This window comes from Lissotriton vulgaris, chromosome 11, assembly GCF_964263255.1.
Source record: "Lissotriton vulgaris chromosome 11, aLisVul1.2, whole genome shotgun sequence".
Lineage (NCBI taxonomy): Eukaryota > Metazoa > Chordata > Amphibia > Caudata > Salamandridae > Lissotriton > Lissotriton vulgaris.
This window is the reverse complement of record NC_141699.1, coordinates 997,723,890-997,749,397: the sequence shown is the minus strand read 5'-3', so window position 1 is coordinate 997,749,397 and position 25,508 is coordinate 997,723,890. Positions and strand designations below refer to the sequence as shown.

At 40.9% G+C, this 25,508-nt stretch overlaps 1 protein-coding gene across 1 annotated transcript in view; it reads right to left on the bottom strand.

The window, feature by feature from the left end:
* ACAP2 (ArfGAP with coiled-coil, ankyrin repeat and PH domains 2) overlaps window positions 1-25,508 on the bottom strand; it is a 320,820-nt gene that overhangs the window by 152,094 nt on the left and 143,218 nt on the right. The window contains exon 9 of the mRNA XM_086944277.1: window positions 5,630-5,704. Coding sequence (XP_086800403.1) covers window positions 5,630-5,704 — 75 coding nt within the window. The remainder of the gene's footprint in view (window positions 1-5,629; window positions 5,705-25,508) is intronic.

Genomic DNA, 25,508 nt, shown 5'->3' with positions numbered 1-25,508 from the left:
CTGGCCTACTTTGAGCGAGTCTGGGATGCATCCTTGTTGAAGTGAGCTGTTTATGATCTTGGACCAGAGAGGAAGAAGCAGTGGGGTAAGGTCTTTGACTGTGTTTGCCGGAAGTGGGTCAGAAAAGTGGTTGGCTCGGTTTAATGCGCTGAGGATTTTGCCTAAGGCGTCTTCGGAGTAGAAGGTGAATGATGACCAATCCGCGTTATTTTCAGGCTTGGACTCTGAGGAGAGTTGGCCAGGCGTTGTTTTGGGAGCAGACAAGGTTAGTGTCTTCGGTCTAGCGTATAGGGTTAGATCCTTTAGGAGGTCGCTCTTGATGGTGTCGGTCTTTAAGGTGAAGTAGGTGGAGAATTCTTCACAGTTTGGTTGCGAGCCTTCCCTATCTTGTAGGTGAAGAGGTGCCACCTTAGATTGGGTTTTAATAAGATCAAAGAGTTTTTTGGGCCGATTTTTTGCCTTGTCAAGTTGAAGGCTGAATAAGTCGGCTTTAGCGCGTTTGATCTTCCGGAAATATGCGTTTCTCTTTGTCCTGAGAGTCTTGAGGTGGCTGGCGGAAGGTATTGATCTCCAGGCCCGTTCTGAGGTTCTGAGTGAGCGCCTATCCTCGTTGAGTGTACCGTTGTACCAAGGTTTAGAATCTTTCAAAGAAACTCTTTTTAGTTGCAGAGGTGCAACCCCGTCTATTATTACTGTCATAGTCGAGAGGTAGTGGTCGGTGAGCTCGTGAACTGTGGAAGATCCTGCGGGAGGTAACAGACGGTTAGAACAGGAAGGAGGCAAGGTGGTGGGATTGAGTTTTTTCAAGTCTCTTTTCCACACTTTGGGTCTTGTGGATTGAGCGGAGTTCAATTTCACCGTTTCCTTAATGATGAAGGTGATGATGTGATGGTTTGACCAATCGCAGGGTAGGATCGACTCTAGCTGAATGGAGCCTGGTTTAGAGATTAATAAGTCCAGAATCGATCCTTTGTCGTGTGTTGGGGTGTCGCAGAATTGCATTAGGTCTAGGTCAGCAAGGAAATTCTTGTTCTCTGCTGTGTCTTTAGGATCGGCCCAATGGAGATGAAGTCTTCGAGGAATATTTGGGTATTTTGTCGCCCCGCGTATGATGATACTAAGTCCATGTGGAGAAGTGTGGCTCAATGGTTAGAGGGCAGACCCTGATGCAGAGGTCTAGCCCGGGACCAGGGTTCAATTCCCCGCCTTGGTGGGTCTTGAGCTCAAAATTCCATGGACCTGATAATTCTCGCCTCGGTGCCTATTCTAATCATAGAGTCCCACTCTGCAACTCTGGGCAATAGCTTGCTTAATCTCCACAACGGCCCCCACAATGCTAAGGATGCCTGGCCTTCACCCTGTGGGTGCCCAGGAGTGGACACCCCACAGGGAAAGTCAGGACGGGTTCCACAGCGGTATTCGTACAAGCGCCTTGAGACCCTTGCGGGTGAGTAGTGCGCTATACAAGTATCAATTTACATTTTACAATTTTACAATTTACATGAAGTGTTTGGTGAAGGCGAGGTTCTCCCCTGGTGGGTGACGGATGATGTGCAGAGAGCAGACAGGTTTGCCCTTGCTAGTGATGTTAAGGCACATGTATTCGCATGGCTGGAATAGTGGGGAGATGGCTCTGTTTACGGAGATAAATACGATGTATGCATGCATTGCCTCCCCCGGACTTATCATCTTGAGCTCTGTCTAGCCTGATGATGTTGTAATTAGGTGGAACTAAAATATCAATGATTGGGGTAGAGGAATCCTTTAGCCAGGTTTCCGTTAGTATTATCAGGTCTGGCTCATGTGTGAGGATGATGTCAGCTATGTCTGCGGCAGGTCTAGCAGTCGATCTGCAGTTTAGGAGCATCCATTTGAGTTTGGGCGTGCTGATGGTTGGGGAGGGTTACTGAGTGATAGTGATTCTTCTAAGGTTGTTGTTTGTGACGCCTCTAGTGTTTGGTTTAGTGGTCCTACGGGGGTTGGGGGGGATAGTAGGCATCCCCGATAAAGCGGGAGTAGTAAGCTTCGAGGGGGCGGGGTCGTATGAGCTCACCAGGGAGCGTAAGTCGCTCTCTGAGAGGAGAAGAGGGTATAAAGGTAAAGTAATGGAATATGGAATAATGGGGTATAAGGTCTATTGTTTTGCTCTTCTTTTCAGCCACAATCCCTGTCCGCCATTTTGATTGTTCCCCTGCAGTAGGGTGAAAGTACCAGAGATCGGTAAATTCTATGTAAAAAATGGGCGAGATGTTGGTGTGTGCGCTATGTACAATAATAAACTGCCACCTCGGCACTATTTAGCTAGATGACCTTTGCCCTTTGGCGGCGCGCTGCATGAGGCGCCGTCTATTCCGAGACCGGTCTGAGCGGCTTGCGGTGCCCCAGCTCGATGGTGCCTAGTTTCGGTGTGCGTTCTCGGCGCTGATCCCCGTCGGACGGCAGTCTCTTCCGGGCATCGCCTGATCTGTTATCAAAAACAATACTCCTGAGTACTGGCAACTTGGCCTTTTGCCCTGTACCTAGGTTCTATCTGGCCCAGATGGGAGGAGATTGTTTTGTAGTGCTAGGCCCGAAAGTGTGGAACTCTTATCCCAAATCTCTTAAGGACGTACCTTCCTTCTTGCGTTCCGCAAAGGTCTGAAGACATGGCTATTCTAAGTAGACAGTTTGTTTTTTCATCAAACTAAGTGCCAGGAAACCCTTTTTGGGTAGCTGTGCGCTTTATAAGACTATAAAATAAATACACTAATATTGGTAATGTATTATGGTGATGATTGTATGTGCTTTAACTTGCTTTGTTGATCTCAGTAGAGGTCTTAATCAATAAACGTGTCTGATGATGGTTAAAATAACCATATGTAAAACCTTACTAATTTGATTCTTAGGTTCCAGGATTTGAGACAACCTTACTGCACATACATACATACATACATAAAAAGTAACAAATAGTTGGCGAGTATACTGCATAATATGATTTGGGCAGTTGTAGAATTTTCCTTCAAGTCTCCATTTTAATTCCAGAGTCAGACACATTGCGTTGTAGTGCCAAAGCAAACATTTAAGGGGGGGGACGTAGAGTCAACGGTGCAGCTTCAGAAATGAGATAGCCAGACTAGCTGGGTTAGACTTTGCATACATGACATCAATGTCTATACATTTCTGAATCCAAACATTAAGAAGAGCCTTCCATGTCAGCTGGTACAGGTGAAAAATCTAACGGGTAGGAATATAACCTAACTGGATGTTTACTATTCTCAAAGTGAGGGATGAGGAGTGGGAGGTGAGATACTGATGATTCAAGCCCATGTGAGTATCTGAAGAATCATTTGGGAGCTGCACAAATGATGTGACAGGAGGAGTCCTTAAAATCTGGGGGTAGTATCAATACCTTTGCCTGTTTCTACTGAAGTCCCTGACAAGCTTAATAATTAGCCACTGCTCAGAATGTTTTACCCCACATTGAGAGAGGTTAATCAAATGCCATCCTCTTACATATGCACCCTACGGTGACAAATGCAAGTTCGTCATCTTGCATCTTTTCCTTCAAAATATTTTGATGTTTTAAAAGCTCAAGAAGTCAAGCTGAACCCATATTAGAATTAATATTGACCTTAATCAACCATTTGCAAATTTATCCCACTTGTGTCATCAATGGCAGAAGCTCTCCACTATCAAAGAAAATTACAGTGTCACTTAATTTCCCTAATGTCCAATGCATAGGCTTTGAAATTAGGAAATTAAAGGTTAAGACAGAGCATTCTACATCTGGATCCATTGATCCTCGATAATTACCTCTGTGCCGTTAAGTTTCTCTACCTATCAAGGATTAATAAAAAAAGGGGTGGTGCTCTAGATCTTTCAGAAAAACAGCAACTTATTTAATATGTTAATCCTATGTTTGTCTTGGCAATGACACTGAGATAGCACTCGTGCCCACTTAGTTTTACATCTCTGAGTTGACTGAGCACCCATTTAACATTGTTAGACATGGAATGTAAATTCCAAGTCAAGTCAACCACATTTATAAAGAGCTAAAGAAAAGCTTACTGCATCCGAATGCTATGGATACACGAACGTATAAAATGACCAACAGCAATAAAAGAAAACGGAGGAAAATCATCTCTAACCACCCCTGCTGACTGTTAGCTAACATATTACCATGCGCAGAAACTCTGAGAGCCACAGGTTTGCTGTCAGTACAGAAAAAGAACTTTCCGCTGCTGGTCCATTTCCAATTTCCAATTGTCTTTAACTTTTTGGTGGTGTCCAAATTTAGGACTGACAGAATTTCCAGCATACTTTGAGACACATAAGGGTAGTTCTGTAGACTGTCCCGTCTACCAAGTTAAAAAATATGAAACAATGAATGCTTTAAAATGGAACATGGGGGAGTAAAAGGTGGCTTAATGGTGACTGTGAGGATTAAGTTAATCTTTACTGGTTTGATAAAGACGCAGTTGAGTTTGTTAATCTTTACTATCAGCACAAGGTCCTCAATAGCAAATCTATTGACATTTTAGTGGCCCAAATCTCTTTTGTCAAATGGCCTTATTTTGAGTTAGGCAGATATGCGACATCTGCCAAAAAGTGGCCGATGTGCTGCCCTCAGTCATAAGAGCTCACGGATGTCCATGGCACTGGAAGACAGACTGTACTTCCAGCACTTTTTGGCAATTGTTCCACTTAACCAAACTCTAAATAAGGATTTAAAAATGAACTACTTGCAGCACTCTCAAACACCTAATTAAATCAACATTTTTCATCCCTGTTCCACCTTTTTACTTGGCACATCCTTTAACTTTTGTCTGGGCAACCTACAATATTAACTCTCTAAGTTGAGACTGCTATAAACAGAATATACCACTGCAGCCACCACAAGCGCATTCTCCCCATTACTTCCCTAAAACTCCACCCTATCAAAATTGGCTTCTGGATTATTTCAGAAACTTGCTTATGCCAGTACCCTTTACAATGACCTCCAACAACCAGAAAGAGCAAAATGATGATTACAAACTGCTAGTCATCCAAGCAGAAAAAAAGAAGTCCATCATCCCTATGGTAAAAGTCTTCACTGGCCTACCTGTTGCATATATTTCTACAAGTAACTTTGGTTCCACTCGTCAATGCTTTCTCCCAATCCCACATTCAGGTGTTAGAGAGGTACACAAAAGAAGCTCCCTCTCTCTCAGACTCAGATTTCCCTCAGAAGGGCTACCAAACCCTTACACGAACGGTCCATATTACAAGATGTCAAAATATAATTGATAAGAGTACTTGACTGAACATCCATCAATATGATGGCACCCACACAATGAGGATAAGTATTTTGAACTCTACTTTTAACCAGTCCACTATTATCCCGAGCCACTCCTACCTTATAGGTTTGAAATGTGTATTAATAAAAAGTAATGCTGGATAGAAAATTGTAGAGAGAAAAAAATTAAACAGGAAGCTCAGTTACGCCAAAGTATATGCAGTCCTTGATATGGCAGTCAACACACAATGAGCATAGGCAGGAGGTACTAAGAAGACAATTTAAGACAGGTATCAGAAGAGTAAGTGACCTATGAACAACCACACAAAGGCAGCATTCAACTGCACATTGTTCCGATAAACTTCTTTATTCTACCTTTTGCTGAATAGTGGAGTGTTTTTGTTCCATGTCCCTCTTCTCCTTTGCTGCATCCACGACAAGAGTATCCAACTGTATAAAAAACAAAATAAGTAAATTAAGTTTTAAATTGTTAGAAGAAAATTGGCATTTTGTCCTGAGAAGGGTAAATTAGACAATTGTGATAAACCAATACAATATTACACATTTACGTTCCCGATTTATGAATTGTGTACTAATAGGACATGAAAAATCAATTAATGCTGGAATAAGCAACTCATACAAAACAAAGTATAAAAAATATTTTGATGGCAAGCAGTGGTAACTGTAATGTCCAACTCTCTCCCCATTTTCACAACATTTGTGTGGGACAGAGCATCATCTTAAAAGACCTTAACTTTATTTACTATTTTTGATTGTTAGAGAATGGACAGTTGTGGTAGATCAGTCAATTCAATGCATGCTTGTGAAACCTATTTATATAACAGCACTCAGAGTAGACAAGGTGTGGAACTGGGTGTGCACATCAAGAGCAGGTTAACTGTCTTCCTTATTACTTATAACTGGAATGTGCCTTAAAATAAAAAAATAATAATAATGAAAAGTTGATGAAAAGAACATAGTAAAGCGGCACAGATATAGTACACTCATCTAAGCAGGGGCTGGATGTGTTTTTAAAAATTTCAAATCCATACATATGAACAGATGGCCATCTCTCAGTGACCAGCAAAACTTTAACTGTGTTGATCTGCCCAAGCTGAGAAAGCTGATGAACCATGCTTCCAAACGTATCTTGGCTATGTAAAGGCGCTGGCTCATCACATCCTATGTAAAGAAAAATAAAGCCTATTACAAGCTACAGCAATTCATAGACCGTTCGTCTGAGATTATTACCAAACTTGTATGCCAACAAAAATATCCCGACTTTGGTGTTTGTTTTGCTGTAAACAATACAAATAATCTCAGGTCAGCTACCAATCAAAGAAAATTACAAGAGAGACGTGGTTGGAAACCATACTAGACCGTAAGTAAAAAAAAAAAAAAAAAAAAAACACGCAACCAGAAAATATCAAACTAGGAATTGAATGGCTAAGGTGGTACAAAGAATATGTTTCCAGAGCACTTTCTAAAACTATATAGACTATGTAAACAGAAGTTACTTACAGTATAGATCACAGAATCATAAACAAGCATCTCTCTTTCTTTATACTAATCAGTTAGAGAAGGGAATGGAGGATGTTGCTTGGCAACAGAATAAAATCAATAGAAGATGAAGTACAAACATGCGCACTGACATCACAGATATTATTTATTATCTACTTCTATTAAAATGTTATGCACACATCAACCAGAGGAACTGAATCTTCTGTATTCAGGAAACAGGATTCTCTACTATGAATAGGCTGCACTTAGCCCTTTTTTTGACACACATTTGAACTCATGGGAAACTTAGATAGAAAACAAGTCCCAAAACTGAAGAGGGCAAATACTGCTGAATCAAATATATGTCTCCACATGGCTTGATGAATTTGACTTTCAGCTCTAGAGTTAACATTGAACATACAATTTGCAAAAGGGGGATAGGAATTACCCGAGTGACTACTTCGCAGAGTGAGGAATGGCAAACAAATGCTTTGATGAAAATCCACTTAAATGCACTGACCTTAGAGGAGAAAGTCTAAAAATGTAACAACATACTAAAATACACGCAAATGGCCAGACTACCATTTTCTCCATGATGCCTCTTTTTCTCCTATAGGATTACTGTAAGGAAAGACATTTCTTGTTGCTGTGTTCTCCTCAATTTTTGTTACAGACATCTGTTGTTTTGACCTTGGCTATGGTCTGGTAAAAAGGAATCAGCCACATGTGCTCGGTTTTAGTGGACAACGATATCTATTTCCAAAATGACATGATTGCCACTCTCAACAAAACATCAAAAAGCCGGTCTCTCGACATCATTAATGTAAGGGGTGTGATCTTGCTTGCCAGTAGCCTCTTTCAGTATATGCTCGAACTTGGCACAAGTAGAAACTAATGTTATTGAAATGGGATGCAAGCATAACTGGATCAAAGGCTGCGATGGTCGGATAAGGCATACATTTTTCATTAGAAATGTATACAAGCAGTATTTCGAACAGACTTTGGCTTATCGACTAAAAACAGTAAGAGACTGTCGCCACACAGTCTGGTGCTCTAAAGCATGTATTAGGGTTTCAGACTTTGACTGAAATAATATGATGGTTGGATGTTTTGGTGCCACCTTCGAAAACACTACACCTTAATATACGACCCTCACCAGGTCTTGAAGATGGTCCTTTAAAATCAAAAGAGCGGACCGATAAGTCAGCATTTTGGAGCATTGTAGGGAAATCATAATCACTATTTCATATTTTATTTAGGAACCTGTGAAGAGCGACTTCCTTCTGCTGTGTAGATATTGGGTTTGCCCTGTAGCGCAGACTTCCTATTTGTCTCTTGGTGGTTTTGTTTTTTCCTTTAAATCTGTGACATTGTGCTTGCTATATGTATGTTTTTAAAGGGGATGTTTTAACGGGATTTTAGTAACTGGGGCTGCATAGACAATTGTATATGTATTATGCAAATTCATTACTTTTGGAATGTATACAATAAACTATTTAGATTATATAAATTGCTCTTTTCAACTGCCTTCTTTTGATGAGGACATTCTTTAAAGCATAGAAGATAGGACAAGGGAACTCCCAATATTATTTTTTAGGTCCAGAGGAGGGAGTAAGGTCAGAAAACTAGGTAAGGAGAACCTCTGTACTGACCTGTCGCTTATTCACAATTGTGAGTAAATCTAATACATTTCTCTAGAGATGCAACATGAGTAAAAGTATTCACATAAACAAAGAGTGCTTTAGTTTGTTATTTATTGTCATTTTACACGTAAGATCAGAGAAAACATTTAATCATTTTTTCATTTTTTATAAATATTTTAGTGCAAGAAACATTTTTAGCAAGTGAAAGAGAATTAATTCGGACCCCACAATGAAAAAATGCTATCAAAAACCTCATACATTCATCATCATTCATTCCTGGTCTAACACACTCTCTATTGTGACATAATACAAAAGAAATACATACAAAAGACAACAGTACAGCTGAGATCCTTATGGGTTCTTTACTCGTTAAGTGTCCAATTTTTCCATCTTTGACAAATTCCAAGTTCATAAGTCATTTATTCTTAGGTATCCCTCTCCTTGTGATCTTGTAAAACTTGGATCTCAGGTGTATAAGGCCTACGTATGTTTCGTTGAGCTTGGTAATATCACCTTCATCAGGGCCAACATTAAACACAGACTAATACAAACATAATTAAAATCAGGGGAACCTTTATATTTAGCATAAAAGGGAGTCGCGATGATGAGTCCAAATCGTAGGTATGCGTTATCCAAGGTGGGGATGATATGTTCTGCTACGAGGTAGTCTATTATTAGTTTGTATGGGCTCTCCAGATGTCAGCTTACACACTCATCACTGGTGTGCGGTCGATACTTGTCAATAGGTATGCTTGTAGATTATAAAGTATCTATGGAATGCTGCTGTCGCAATCAATTAAAGTTTTTTATTTCTGTATCATTTTGTAGTTGCTCACAAATCATATGTATCTCCAAAATAAAGCCTCTCCACGGGCTAAGGAGCCTCGTGTCCGTCCCAACACTCCCCCGTGACGTCGCAACAGCTGTACTGTTGTCTTTTGTATGTATTTCTTTTGTATTATGTCACAATAGAGAGTGTGTTAGACCAGGAATGAATGATGATGAATGTATGAGGTTTTTGATAGCATTTTTTCATTGGGGGTCCGAATTAATTCTCTTTCACTTGCTAAAAAGGTTTCTTGCACTAAAATATTTATAAAAAATGAAAAAATGATGAAATGTTTTCTCTGATCTTACGTGTAAAATGACCATAAATACCAAACTAAAGTACTCTTTGTTTATGTGAATACTTTTACTCATGTTGCATCTCTAGAGAAATGTATTAGATTTACTCACAATTGTGAATAAGCGACAGGTCAGTATAGAGGTTCTCCTTACCTAGCATTCTTTAAAGCATACAATAATGATCTGATGTCTGGGGGAGCTTTTTGATGTTGTGTTGATACGGTTTACCCCAGATCCCTGCAACAAAAGTAAGCAGGGTACACCCGGTTTGTTGATGTGTAACTGCCACTCTGCCAAATCTGCTATTTGTGTGCAGGGCTCCTACGTAGTTATATACAGCAGAAAGAGTAAGCAGGTGTAAAGAAAATATTTTTCCCATCGACACCTGAAAAATAGCATTTGATTTTTGTCTTTTCCCAGCAGCCCGAGTTTCAGAGCATGCGCTCCGTGTGTCACAGGCATCAAACATTAATTTTGTAACTTCTGTCAAGAAAATGCTATTGCAACCAAATCTGCAGTAAAGGAATTCTGAGCTGAAAAGGCAGATAGTTGAGTTTGACTACTACTATATATTATCATTCAGCTAGCTTGGAAGCATGAATTATATTCTGCCTGAGCTCTAAAGAGCACATTTCGAAGGCATACATCATAGCTTTTTCATGACTCATGGGAAGCTATGCCTGCCATCTGCTGTTTCACACCTCAAGTTTGTCAAACAATAGCCAGGAAAGGTAAGGAAGAATTCCAGACGGATCTAAAGTGTGGTATTTGAGTTTCTATGGATCTCTATTCACCTTTTAGAATTAGAAATGGGGTCATCCCAGCCGCTCGAGTAGAGCACTTCACCAGGCCTGTACCAAACAGTGGGTCAGTGAAGAAGCTCTCTTTTAATGTCTTGGAGATAAAGTTCAGCTCAGATGTGTCAAGGGACACACCAATATTTTAGGGTGCATGAGACACTGGGATAGCTCATACTGTGACCCTTGCACTTAAATTGGAACGAGAGATGTGTGCATTTTATGTAGATCCAACACATTTTTGCCTGACAACTACCACACCAAAATCTATGTGCTAGGTAAATAGTTTTGTACATTTTAGGCCGTATTAAGAGTAATGGCGGTCCTGGGACAGCCATACTCAAAGTGGTGGTCCAACCACCATATTACAATGATGCAATGATGGGGGTGGGACCGCCACAAGACCGCCCCTTCTGCTCCGGCATCCTACGGCGTGGCAGTGTGGAAGGGGGCGGTGTATGCTGGCGTTGCCAAAGCCGGCACCTCCAACCATATAACTTCCTGCATTTCCACTGCCCATTTACCCTAACAGGGCCCCTGGCAATTCTGCACGTGGGGGTTCGTGCTGGGGTACATTGTGTGCCCCCTCCAGAATATCACCTACGTTCATGTACTGTGTGACATTTACAAACGTGCTGTAGGCGCTGTCACGGTGTCGGTATGCTGTTTAGGCTCTCCCATGAGTTTAACATAACCGCTGCCATGACACAGCCACAGGACTGGGTTCACCATAGGCTTGGCAGTCTTCCTGGGACCGCCGCGGTGGCGGTCCCAGAGAAAGACAGCCAAATTTCTAATAAGGTCCTTAGGGCCAGATGTACGACAGGATTTAGCATGCACAAACGGGTTTGCGCATGCTAAATATTTGTGGGCCATATTTTGCAAAATAGTGTTTTGCGAGTCACTATTAGGAAGGGGCGTTTCCTTCCTAATAGCGACCCCAAAGGTATGTATGAATGTTTTGTGACCGCAATTGCGTCGCAAAATACTTGCAAATTATCACCCTCTTCAAGAGGGTGGTAATTCACTCGCAAAAGTGAAGGTGTCCCCAGGGGACCCCTTCTTCTTTGCAAATGCAGAGGAAAATATTTTTTAAGGGCAGGCAGTGGTCCAAGAGACCACTACCTGCCCTTGAAAAATTAAACGAAAAAGTTTCATTTTTTTAAATGCATTTAGTTTTCCGTTAAGGAAAACGACCAGCATTTAAAAAAAATACTTTCTTTAATGAAAAGAAGTCCCAGACATGGAGGTCTGCTGAGCCCAGCAGGCTACCATCCCTGGGAGGGCCAGCCATTCCCAATGGGGTCGCAAATTGCGAGTAGCTCATTAATATTCATGAGCCTTGCATTTTGCGACCCTATTGGGAATAGCTAACAGTGTCTCTGACACTGTTGTACATTTGCTTATGCAACTCGCAAATTACTCGCAATTTTTCACAATTTGCGAGTCGCAAATGGTCGTACATCTGGCCCTTAGTTTGTAAAGCATTATTTTGAAACTTTCAGTAGCAAATGGGTTCTGCCCATTTCTAATCTCCCTTGAGTTTTTGTTTTTAGTTTTGTATGGTTACTGTGTGTGAGTCTCACTAAAGGGGTTTCATTCACTATAAACTCAATTATAATGGATTGTGAAGGCTAACCAGATATGGTCTGCTCCTCTGCAGCTAGGGTAAGAGGCTCGGATGGACTTCAATTTTCTGTATAAGCGCATAAAATTAGGAATCAGTTTTACACAAAAGGAGAGGTAGTTCCAGAACCTCAGGCCCCTCACGACAAACCATATATTCCTAGCCTATGAGTCTCTGTATGAGAAATCAAGTCTCAGACCGTAGAGATGAATCTTTTTCTATTCGGTAACCCTCCAGCATTATAAAGCCCTCTAAGAACTAAAAAACAGAACTCACAGACATATTGTGGAAACCTTTCAAAAACTGCATTCAGGGTATTTAGGAGTCTGTAAATGTAACGAATACAGAGGGCGTGCGCACAACAAAACAGGAGAGAGGCCATAAAACAGCAAAGCAGGGAAATAAGATGGGCATATGAACCACTAGAGGCCGAGGTATCACCATGGCTTGGAAGACGAGAGAAGGCAGACAGGCCTGCAGCACTCTTTTAATGGCAATAAGTAACTATGTGTGTTTGGCCAATGTGGTCTTTTTTCCTAGAAGTACAATACTGACTGAATTAGAGATCGGATGGATGTGACTATATCTCCTATGTCATTTATCCTTTCCCGAATTAAACATCTTTGGTGGAAAAAACATTTAATTAATTTTCCTTTCCTGTATCCGTTACCCCTCTCTGGCGCAGTTTGTGTGTAGAGATGATTGCTATTGATTAATTATTTTTGTTTCATATTTAATTACAAAAGAACGGGAAAAAGTAGGCTACTAAAGTTAATTAAAATCGGAGAACCCTTTCACAACAAACTAGATCCTCGAAAAGTACTATTGTCAGCGATCGCTGTCATCTCAACGCTTCCAAAAGCTTTTCAACCCTCAACCATAAGCACGACACAGCCACAGCGAATTGCCAGGGGAACTAAAATGTTCAACAAAGAATGCAGCTTCTATTTCCAAACCACTTTAGAACTGTGTCCAACCCTGAGTCATATGTTTGGTGCATGGAGACTTCATCTACAGAAAGGCTTTTGTCTGCCAGATGGGAAGAAATTTCTTGTGACAAACATGTTGTTGTCTGAACTATGCATGGTAAGGACTCTCCCTTATGACCAAGAGGGGGGGGTTATGGTGCCGACTGTCTGCAGAGTTGTTTTTGTTTTGATACTTTATCAAAATGCAAATATTGCCACTTATAACTAATATATCAACTTTAGTGAAGATGCAGCAACTAAAACTAGATACATTTACCTATTCTTTAACGTTCCATACAACAAGGATGTCCTCAAACTGTCTTCCATGTATAAAACAAAAAAAAACAAAATAAGCAATGCAATGGAGAAATGCATTACAGTAGAAAAGAGCAAAGCCTTCGATTATGAAACTAAGAACCCAGCCGAAGTAACGTGTATGTGCATGTGTATATATATATATAAATGCAATTTTAAAACTGGACTAAGGTCGCGACTCACAAACGGATTCAACATAGTGAAAAGTACAGTCTTAAAATATCCGACATTCTCGTGAGCCAAGCAGCTGGGCCACAAATCAGCGTCTATAGCCTCAGACCCAAGAGAGGAAGCCAGACTGAGGCTTAAATGTCTTCATCAAGCGCCCTTTGACTTCTATTTAAAAGAGGCCAGTGGAAGGGAGTACCCTGACTTCGGGGGGAAGGGAGTTCCAGATCCTCGGCGACCTACCGGAGAAGGCTCGATTGTAGGTCTTTTTTTTCTTGAATTTTTGTGTTTTGAGTAAAAGGGTGGTGGCGCTTCTGGAGGCTATTGAACGATGTGAGAGCTCCAGTTTCTGAGCGAGGTACATCGGGGTCTTGAAGTGGATGGCTTTGCGTGTCATGTATGCAATTTTTACCTGTATCCGAATTTCATATGGAAGCCAATTCAAGGACAGCAAGTCCGGAGAGATGTGGTTGTATTTTTTAGTGCCAGTTAAGAGCTTAGCAGCAGAATTGAGGGCCACCCTAAGAGGAGCCGTTTTCACTCTGGGCAAGCCGCAAAGCATTGCACTGCCATAGTCCAGCTTTGCAATCACTAATGCTTGGTCTGCAACCTTTAGGTCATGACCAGGGAGAAAGAGTTTGAGCTTCCTGCTGATGCGGAGTTGGAAGTTCACTCCTTTGGTGAGGGAACTGATGTGTTTTTGCATGTCCAGACTTTTGTCTAATATAATACTAAGTGGGGATGCAGAGTCCACGAGGTAAGGTCTACAGCTAAGAGCAGTAAGCTAATTCAACCAGTGTTCAATGGCCGGAGATTGCTTGTGAGGTGAGATTAGGAGGAATTCTGTTTTAGAGCATTTAGTTTCAGGTGCTTACATGTCAGCCAGCTTTGAGTTTCCAGCAGGACTGAGTTGAAGGACTGAATGTGCTCAGGGGAGGCGATCTTGCGGTATAGTTGAGTATTGTCTGCATACATGTGATCGTGAATGCTGGATGATTTCAGAATTTCTGTTAGAGGCTTTATGAATGAGTTAAAGAGCGTGGGAGAGAGTGCTGAACCTTAGGGAACCCCCAGCGTAACCGGTGCAGGATGGGACAAGGATTGGTTCACCTTGAAGCTTTGGGATTTGTTCAGGAGGAACAAAGAGAACCAGTTAAGAACAGGCCCAGACAACCCCATGCAGTGTTCCAGGAGGTCAATTAGGTCATCGTGTCTGACAGTATCAAATGCTAACGAACGGTCAAGAAGGATCAATAGGCACGATATATATATATATATATATATATATATATATATATATATATATATATATATATATATATATATATATATATATTGCGCTTCTCGTCTCCCTCGTTTTCACAAAAGACAGCACTCACGGGGGAGAGTCACAGATTTTATTCGGACTCTCAAACGCACCAGACGCGTTTCGGCATTCGCCTTCCTCGAGGAAGACGAATGCCGAAACGCAATTTTTTTTTTAAATGTCAGGAAAGACCTTATTACCATATCTAACTATAACATCACTTTAACCTGTTTTTTAAGTGATACCGTATTTTCCGGCGTATAAGACGACTCGGCGTATAAGACGACCCCCTACTTTTCATGATAAAATGTAGGTTTCATGCTATACTCGCTGTATAAGACTACCCCCACTTCCAACGCAGTCCTGCATAGCGATTTTGGTCATTCACGGCGCCATTTGTTCTATTTGCCTATTACTTTTTATTTGCTATCGATACTTGCACAGTGCTTCCACAGTGCCACCATCACCTACGTAACATTAGTTCTTGTGTTTGAGTGCCCTCTACTTGCACACATGTCACTTTTTCCTCCTGTAATGCACCATTTTCTATTGAGAAGCGGTCTGACACCTTCGGGTGAAGTCCGCACTATGTAAAAACGCATGAACACATACCGTAAAGTTTGGTACCCGGCGTATAAGACGACCCCCAACTTTCCAGAACATTTTAAGGGGTTAAAAAGTCGTCTTATACGCCGGAAAATACGGTATATAAACATGACATGCAAATTAAAGAAGCCTTGGCAAAGAATATAGGTTTGGTCTTGGCAAGCTGGTAAAAAAGTTAGTTCTTTTTTCCAATTCAAGCAGATGCTACAAAAAAAAGTAGAGACAATAAAAACATGTTGCCGCTTAAACATGGCAAACGCTTCTTTAAAATCAAACATTTCAAATTAAACAAATCGCATTTCACAACATTTTTATGAAACACTCTGGGTGCTTCCTATCAGGTAGGTGTACTCAAAACGGATACATAAAATGCTATGTTGTTTTAATGTACATCTAAGCAAAATATGATTCTTATTAGTGCAAATAAAAGATATTTGCTTTGAATTTCTATAACATGAAGTAATAATTTAAACACAAAGATGACTAGAAATAATAAACAAATAATGGATGGGAGAAAGCACTTTCAAGCTGGAGCTTTTACTCACCAGTCCTGGCACTGAAGTGCACTTCTTTTTCGCCCGCTGTGCACATATAATCAGGTAAAATACTATCACTCAGTTCAAGTCAACGAAAGACTGAATCAGACCAAAGAATGAACTCTTTAAAAGGGCTCCTAACTAAAGTAAAATTTCAAAGGTGGAAGTAACTTTTTCAAGCCCTCCAACAAAGAACTTAGAAAAAAGGATTGGATTTTGTTAAATTGATTGTGTGAAAGGTGTTCTGTTCCATTTCGTTACCCATGATTTTTCGCTTTTTGGACTACCTGGTTAATGACTTTTGCCATGAGACTCACTCACTGTAAGGTGTGTTATAATGGACTGGGAGTGCTAAAAGTCACTGTACGCCTTTTAAGAAAAGGCCCACTACTGCAGAGCTAGGGTAAGAGGCTCTAGGCTGGTTTAATGTGAAAAAGTGCACACATGCTTGTGCATATGTGTGCAAGCTGACCGCGAGAAACTATCACCTAAATCAGCCGGGTATCTGCGCACAGGTAGCCTACTGCAGAAGGGATCCTTCATAAATTTGTGTTGTTCAGTACAGGCCTTATAATACGAGTGGGAATTAATAATAGGAGTATGCACTCTCGAATACCTAGATATTGTGCTGTGTAGCGCTATGCTGGATGAGAGGCCAGGTACCCACCATCAAACGCTGGGCGCACGACATGTTATATTGCTGCACACAGACAGAGAACTACAGCGAGCTTCTCCCCCCCATCTAGCCGCCCAAAGAATTTCTGGGGACTATACCAGAGTTACATCACTGTGCTGGGGACCCGGGGGGCCATTCACGTCCACCTCACTAGCGGGATTGAGGGGTTAAGAGAGGTGGGAGGGGTAACTACACACCGGAGGGTAGAGGGGAGTGCTATGAGCGGCATGGTTCCTTGTTGTTGTATGGCCCGCCAATTGTCATGATGTCACACGCCGCCTGCCCTGCCTTGGGTTGTTGGCTTAAAGGCTGTGTTACGAGGGTGCCCGAACTTTGCTAACTGCGGACTTGACTTGATTTGCACTGGGTGCTTGTTTGGGGGGAGGGGGGGCGAGTATTTGAATGTCATGTCTTTTGATTCATAAACTCAATAAACAAAGTTAAAAAAAAAAAAAAGATATTGTGCTGTGTATGGGTATAGTGATTCACTGTATTGTACACTATGGGCGAAATCTGCACCAAAACACAGTTTTGCCATAGTTAGACCTAGAGAATAGTATGGTGCACAATTCCTATGGTAAATAAGGAAACTGAGTGAAGATCTGACATTAATTTCCACATATCTGCACTCCTTCTGGCACATCAAGATTTATCATTTTTCTCAGACTCAATTCTTAATTAGATTCAGGACTATGATTAACCCGGCTCGGCCAAGCTGAATTATCTGCTGGTCAGCTGGAGGATCAAAAGCTTCCCCACACAATAGGTCCATCGGCAACTAATTAGGCCTGCTCCAGGAAGAGGAGAGGATAGGGACAGAATCTGCAAATAATAATACTTTTTTCACAAAGCACTTGCCTGGGAAAGCCCAACCTCGCCAAATCAAAGGAGGTTAGCCAAACCCGTGGAGCCATTAACAGAAAGGGCTTCCTTCTGAAGTTCGGAGAGAAGGGACCATGCCATAGTGGCAGTTAAAGGTAGGGCATAGGCTTTAGAGAAAGTCTTTCAATAGACCACTTGATGGCAGCATCTTATAAATTGTGCAGGAGATTTGGGGTAGAGGTGGGCTGATATGCTACCCTAGGATAGGACAGGGGACACTACCTTCTACAACATTCCACTCACTCTTAAAATCTCCAGCACAATGGAGAGACTTTTGAGAACAGTCTGGACCTGGGAGAGGAAAATCCAGAGCAATGCCCAGGTAGAGGATGAAAGAAACCTGCCCCCACTGCAAATATGAACTTATGATTTCAGCTGTTACCCTGGGATTAGAACTTGTTTCTCAAGAGCCATTGGTGCTGCCCCCGTCATCCTCAGGGGGACAGGCGAGGAAGGGATGGACCTGCTTGGGAGCTGGAGGGTTCTCTTGGATTTTCTGTGGACTGGTGCTGCAAAAGTATGACTTTCGCTTCCACTGACCCAGTTGCGCTGTAGGGAGCCAATAGCGGCAGTGGGACCTGGAATGTGCAGGCGCAGGGGGCACTCTGTCTTGGGGTTTTGGAGTGCTGCTGAAGGCCCCTGGCACCGGAATAGAGTGAGGCACCCAGGCGGAACATCAGTCCTGTGTGAGGAGGGACAGCAGTAAAAATCAGGCTCCCCAAGAAATACAAATTTGAAGGCCAGGAGGCCTGAAGAAACCACATCAGGGGGCTAGTGTGTGTCATCAGGATCAAACCATGCAACTTTCCTCATGCAGTGAATCATTACAGTTATTAGTGAATGCCACATTGTTAGTGCTTTAAAATGGTGTTGAAATGTATTATAATACATTTCTGGTTTTATTAAAGTGGTTACCCCCTGACACAAGAAGTAGGCATGCCTTTTGATAACTACAGACCATTGATTTGTTTCTAGTATGTGGGGGTTACTGTAATTATGGCGTTCAGAACTCACTCTGTGACTGAGAAACATTAGGAGGGTGTCACCATAGGTAGTTCCACCTGCAATCAAGTATGTATTTGTTAATTCATGTGTACTGGAGCACTTTGAGGGAAAGGAAAACATAAAGAACAACCAGGTACATTATGATTTGTTTTACTCCATCCTCTTGAGAATACAGGCAGGCTCTCTATGTTTGCAAAAGATGGATAGTATGAAACCCATCCCAGTCCAAATGTTAGAGGGGGATAAAGAAAGTGTGGTAGCTATGTTAGACGTAAATGCATGCAATGGAGTAATATCAGAAGAGTGGGCTTCTGCTACAGAGAAAGATGATATCAAGCAAAAAGTCATACATTTCAAAAATTTGGTTGGCCAGCTGGTAAATTGCAGTCTGAAGAACTGCGCAGTTTTGCGATTGTGGCACCAGAACTTTCACGCATAGGTCAAATTTGCATGAGGAGTAATTTGCTTATCCCACCTACAACTTTACGTGAACGCATCATTAAAGTGGCCCATGAAGCCCATTTAGGTATTTCTTCACACATGCAAAAAGTTAAGACAGTACTTCTGGTGGCCAGATTTGGACAGGATGGTAGCTACCGTGATTGGCAGGTGCCCTCAATGTCTAGTTTTGGATAAACATGGGACACCACGGTTAAGCCACTTCATCCTGTTCCACTTCCTTCAGGCCCTTGGGTTAATGCAGCCTCAGATTTTTCAGGACCTTTTCATTTGTTACCGGCTAGTCAAAAATTCCTTATTGTATTGGTGGATTACTTCTCCACAAAGACAGCTCTTGAATTTTAAAAGAAGGTATTTCTTATTGAAGGGTGCCCTTAATTCGTGGAAACAGACAAATGGACACATTTGGCGTCCACAGAAATGAAAAATATTCATGCAAAGTGTTGATGTATCTCATCTTCAAGTTGCCCTTTATAGTCCAACTTTCAATGGACTTGTTGAGCGAGTGAATCGCATTTTAAAAGTAGGAATATAAACAGCTCTATCAGCTCACTTGTATGTGAATGATTATTTGGAAGACAAAATTTGGAATTACCTTATTACACCACACTCTACCACAGTTGTTTCTCCTTTTAGTAGTTTGAGAGGTGGAGAAGCTAAAAACAAATTAATTTCTAGTTGGTTAAAGATAGCTTCAGGATGGGTGTCTCTTAAGCAACTGGGAAACACTGAAGAAATGAATATCAGGAATAGAGTATTGACAAAACAAAACAAGCAAAAGAATTGGTATGATATGAAGCACAATGTACGTGAACATGATTTTAAGGTCAATGATTTTGTTCTGATTAAAAAACCCAACAATGTTTTGAAGGGAGAATCAAAATGCCCTTCTCTGTTTAGAGTAATTAAAACAGGAACAGCATCAGTTCTACTGCAAGGTAGTGGCTGGTGAATATAAATAATCCGATACCCATCTCTGAAATACTAGCAAGTATCTATAATCAAACTTGCAATTTACGAGAAAATACGGATTCTATGTTGTCCACTGATATGTCCTCAGCAAGTGGAAGTATAGTCTCAGATGTCAGTAAACTATGAATCCAAGTACTTCAGAACTAATCATTACTAAGGCTAATTTGCCTATCAATCAAAGTTACATTGTCACTCTGTCCTCAAGGATAGTAAAAGTACCAAATAGGTTAAAAGAGTATGTATTGTATTGCATGAATAGTCTGTTTTTGTGTTTTGTTATGGGGAGGGGTGGTGTAGTATGTGTAGCAGTGGTATTTTATACAGTAGTTGTTGTTCCTTTAAATGTAGTTGTTTTTCAGTGATTTGTTTTCCCATGTTCAGAACGATTGGTGCGAATGACGCTTGGAACTTGCGGGCAGTAGTCTGTTGGTGTCCTGTGGCATCCGGACGTCCGTGCCGTCGTCGGTTCTACTTATTAGAATAAAGAAGTAACCTTTATATTTAGTCTTCTGGATTTTCTGCATGCATTTTTCCTTCCTCGCCACTCTCACAATCATCCGCGTAGACCGATATATTGTGACAGATGTCTGTATAATAAGTGTTGATTAGGTTTGATGGAGTTGTTACTTCTGAATCATTTATAAAGGTCCATGTGGAATTCAAACTCCAAAACCTATTTCTACAGGTTTTATCACGGAGTAGTCAACTTCTCACTAATGTTAGATTTGAAAGTACTATTCAGGAGGTGGATGCTGAAATTCCAATAGATACCCTCAAGAACTAAGGACCTTGTCGAGAGCCTTGAAAACTTCAAGCAGACTTTGAACAACAGATGTTGAACTAAAAGTAAAGCGTGATGCGCAGAGACACATACCATGCTCCTATCTACTGCCATCATGCTTTCCTGATAATAGTCAATAGGCGATGTCCTTCACTGATTGACTATAAATTTGTATCCTGTCTGTTTGAAAAAAATGCACTATGCAATAACGTTTTATAGATAAAAGGGGCTCAACTGTCTCAATCTGATAGAACAGCATGTACTCTCTATTAAGGATAATTCTTACAAAAGGGAGTCATGGTAGATCATAGTGCAGTCCTACTGAGGTTCAACTAAGTGGTAATCTAAATAAGGGTGAATATTTCTATAAGGATTTATTTAACCTTAGATTAATGGCAGGCAGTGGATAGGCCCCAACATGTTACTCAGGCTAAAATATATTCTATTTTAGTGCCTTGGTGGGAAATTTCTTTTTCAATAAAGCTTCAGGTGAGTTACAATCCTGTTACTTTATTGACGTGAATAGATCAGCATAAACATAAAAAGGGAAAAACAGGAGTACCCAATCATCACAAGTACAAGTGTCACACCTTCATTAAAGATACACAGAGAGCAACCTGATCCAGGGTAACTTATTGTTATCTGAATATACAAAGTAGACTTTCTTTAGGTAGTAGTCAAATGTAAAGAACAGTACAAGCTGACCAGTCAGGCAATAATGCTGAAAGTGCTGACATTAGCCAAAGGTTTCCATAGAGGCCACATTAGTAGGTTCGCTTGACACCATTTGCTGGAGGCTTACCATTGCTTCTATGTTGAAGGGTTTACTGTCCCCTATGGATCTGCGGTCAAATTGTGATGATGCCATCCGGATGTCGAAACAATGAACCCCTTTGTTATTGAAAATATTCTCTTCCATTCAGGGATATTCTTCCAACATTAAAGAGAAATGGACCCGCAACCCTGAGGAGCCACACGCAGGCGAAGAGCACCCCTATCCTTTGGTTCTGAGTGGAAGGCAGCCAGTGTTATTCATCAACACCATTGTTTTGATGGTAAAGAGTAAATAACCACAGAAGAGCCAGTGAACTTCAGGTTCTCAGTGATCATAGAATTACACCATTACTAGCAATGACATCACAAGAGTTGCTATAGCAACTGACAACACAAGAGATGGTTGGATTGTATCAGGTGACTGGCCTCATAAGTCACAGTTTACGTGGGCAGCACCATTAATATGGTAAAACTGAGGGTATTAGAGCACATGCGTGCTATTAAAAATAAGGATTTTAGCTATCCCGTAGCACGACACTTCTCAGTAAAACATAACAGCAACAGGGACCTGCTGCAATATTACTGTTTGGATTATTTACCATCAAATATCAGGGGTGGAGATCGGATGCTTAAATTGAGGAGATTGGAATCCCGTTATATTATTGATCTAGGGCCAAAATACCAAATGGGTTGAATGGTGGGGAAGAATTGGCTGTCCATTTGAACAAATGAGGAACTGTGATTAATGAAAATGATCTTTTGAAATAATGTCTGTAACATTTTAAACATGTCACTTGGGCCGATACACGGCATAATCATCATTGGTAATGAGGACAGGCAGCCTTTCTAGATATAAGGCTGCATTGCCGATCCACGGCGATATTGTAGTTATATGAATGGTATCATATGAAATTATTGTTTTTTTAATTGTTGAAAACAAGTGAAATGTGCGTTACAACTCGGTATCTAAAACCGACTTTGTAACAAAACAAATGAAATGTGATGCAGTATTGACTGTTTTAAGATGGCGCCCGTGTAAATTGAGGGTGCGATGAGTCAGTTTTTTACCAATTCCTTCACGTGACATGTGACTTTTAAATATAAAAAAATGGCCACCAGTGTTTTGTTTAGAGATTACGACACTGACGAAGGATGTAAATCCGAAACGCGTTTGTCCTAAATAAACTGCTGTTGAGCCACAGAATCCTCGAGAGTGCTATTCTTTTCCTGACTGAAAGAGAAAGGGAAGTTACTGAGCTGGATTTTTATCGCGGTGCGCCACCGCGTTTCTGCACCCGACCACGAAGTGCCCCGCCAATGGCGAACGGAGGAGCGATATATATATATATATATGTATATATATGTTGTGGTAATGTATTTGTGTACACTCATTTTGAAAATATCAAAAAGATGATTTTTTGCATAGAACGTATAGAATAAATACAGTACAAAGAGACTTGAATCATGAATAGTTGTACATCTATTGTTTGTTCATTGACTATTGATATTGGAAATGTATGGTAGTTGTTTAGAATATTCATATCTACAGGAAGAGTTAAATTAGGTTTCTCTTTGTCTTACTGTTTAGCACACTTATCTATCCCAAGGCACTGTTAATATTTTTTTTGATTGGATGGGAAGGTCACAGTGGCAAAACCAGCGTGGGTGCAGATCCAAGACTGGATTCAATGGGGGGCATTGGCATCGGGACTGGAGCCGCCGGCACGGAACCAGATGGAGCCTGACATGGATTACCAATTCAAAAAGAGTTTGCAGAGCTGGCTTTTTCTTGCCCTGGACTCTCTTTGTTACTCTTTAATCTATTATTTCCACTACACTTTCATCTCACTTCCAGTGCCAGCCCCGTTTGGGTCTATGTGGGCCTTGAGTTTAGCTTCAGGATGCTGGATTACAAGTGACAGATGAGCTCTATAAGTTCAGTATTCATTTATTCACTGTCACTGATAGTCGCTGTGGTTCACTTTTCTTGTTAGTCAACTTTGTACATGTTTTCAATATGTATCCTTAGGTACATACTTACTTGGGTCATCACCCTGTCCTGCAGGATCTACATGTGATTATTTTGAAGTCAGTGTAGCATTAGGTTCCAGGCTTTCAGTGGCTGGCAGCGGAACGGTTTATGATCTACACCTGGCTCCCAGTGAGTTGTAACACCTGTGACTGAGAACAGGATACACTTGGTATAGTCTGGTTCATCTGAGCACAAAGTAGTGGATCCAGTAAAGCATGTATTCTGTTCCGCAACAGAGGAGTGAAGCCATGCTATTCTGCTATACCTCATAGTCCGTGTCTGGCACCGACCAAACCCAGTGCTGCCTGGATGTTTGGGGTCCGAAGAGGCATACTGGAGGAGCACATCACCTGTTTATCCTTGTGCTGTTCAGGTCCCTGAAGACAGCTTGGCACCAGAAGTGCCTAAACTATCTGTTAGGAAGACAAGACAAGGTCTGTGCACTAATGGATTTTGCACAAATGCACTGGGTCAGTTGGTGATGTGCATCTGGAAAACAGGAAGTGACGTGGTGCTCAAAACCACTGCATGACCGAGATAGTGGTTATGCACACTAAAGGAGCATCCTGACTACCCCTTCAGCACCAATCTTAAAGTTTCTTTTTTGTGACTGAAATTTTGCCACCCTGAGAGGGATCATTTCCCTTCCTATATTACTGTGGCAACGCAGACTGCAAATACTTTAAGAGATTTTATACCGAATGCTGGTAAACTCTCAATGTTGTAAAAACTGTGGCACCGCCCTATAGAGAATTCCTGGGGGCTAGAGACAGGGAAGATTTTGCATGCATTTACTATTTTTTAAGCACGGAAGAACCAAACATCTTTGATCATCTGTTTCAGATTATTCCAGAGTCCAGATTCAAAAAACTGCACGCATATCTTTCATACAAGCGGCCAAAAAAGATAATACATCTGTGACACTATGCGATGCGTTGCAATAAGCCTTAGTCAAGAGAAAATACCCTTTCGGCAACTGTAATTTACCAAACCATATACATTCAAACATAAAACCATATCACCAGAACATAACACCACCACCATCAAAGGCCAGTATTTTATTAAAAATAACCAAACAAAGGGTCACATATAGCAAATGTTTTCTATTAAGTATTTTAAAAAAAAATTAAACAATTTATGACAATAAATACAGATTAGAATCAGTACATTACTGGGAGAACTTGTAAGAAAATGTGTTCTTATGTAAAAAAAAGGCAAATACAGCAGACCAAAATAATTTTTAAACACTAGATTTTTTGTGTACAGAAATTAACGACAAATGTCACCACAGTCTATAGTATGCCTTTGAAAACAAAAGAGCATCGACGCGTTTCGGTGGGTATATCGGCTTCGACACCACCTACTTCAGGACAAGAGCTGATATCTCCCCATTGGTCGTTAATTTCGGTACACAAAAAATCTAGTGTTTGACAAATGATTTTGGTCTGCTGTATTTGCCTTATTGTATTAATTGTCATCAATTGTTATAAAAAAATGTATACTTAATGGAAAACATTTTCCTTAGCATTCAAGGTCCCTCCTGATCTTGCTCATAGTCCCACAGCTCAGACAACTCGAGACCAAATGCTACCATGTCTCAAATAAGTCCCTATCGAACAGACCATTCAATAGTTTGAGTCCAAAGGTACACACATAACAAGAGGGAGCATCCGGATAAGAAAATCAAACATGAATATGCTGATAAGGATTGGTCAATAGTACGGTGTAAATAATGGAAAAGTTGTTAAATTTGAGTAAAAAGTAGAGAGTCACTGACAAGCTAATTTTAACAAAGTAGAGGAGGGTAGTTTCAGCAGAAGGTATCTCTGGTTAATGCAAAAAGGTGTAATACATATGAGGACATCTGTAAGGAAGAAAAAAGTCAGGCTGTTTGGTCAAAGCTGAAGGAAACCTAAACAAAACAAATTTGAAGAGGGGGCCTTTGGAAAAAATGTGCTTGCAGTACTGTCCCCTACTGAAGAAAAGTTACAACGGAAATGAAAAAAAGCTCAGAGACCATTCAGTTTGATATTTAACCAATAGAAAATAGGTAGTGGGGCAAATCCAAGGACCATGTTAATT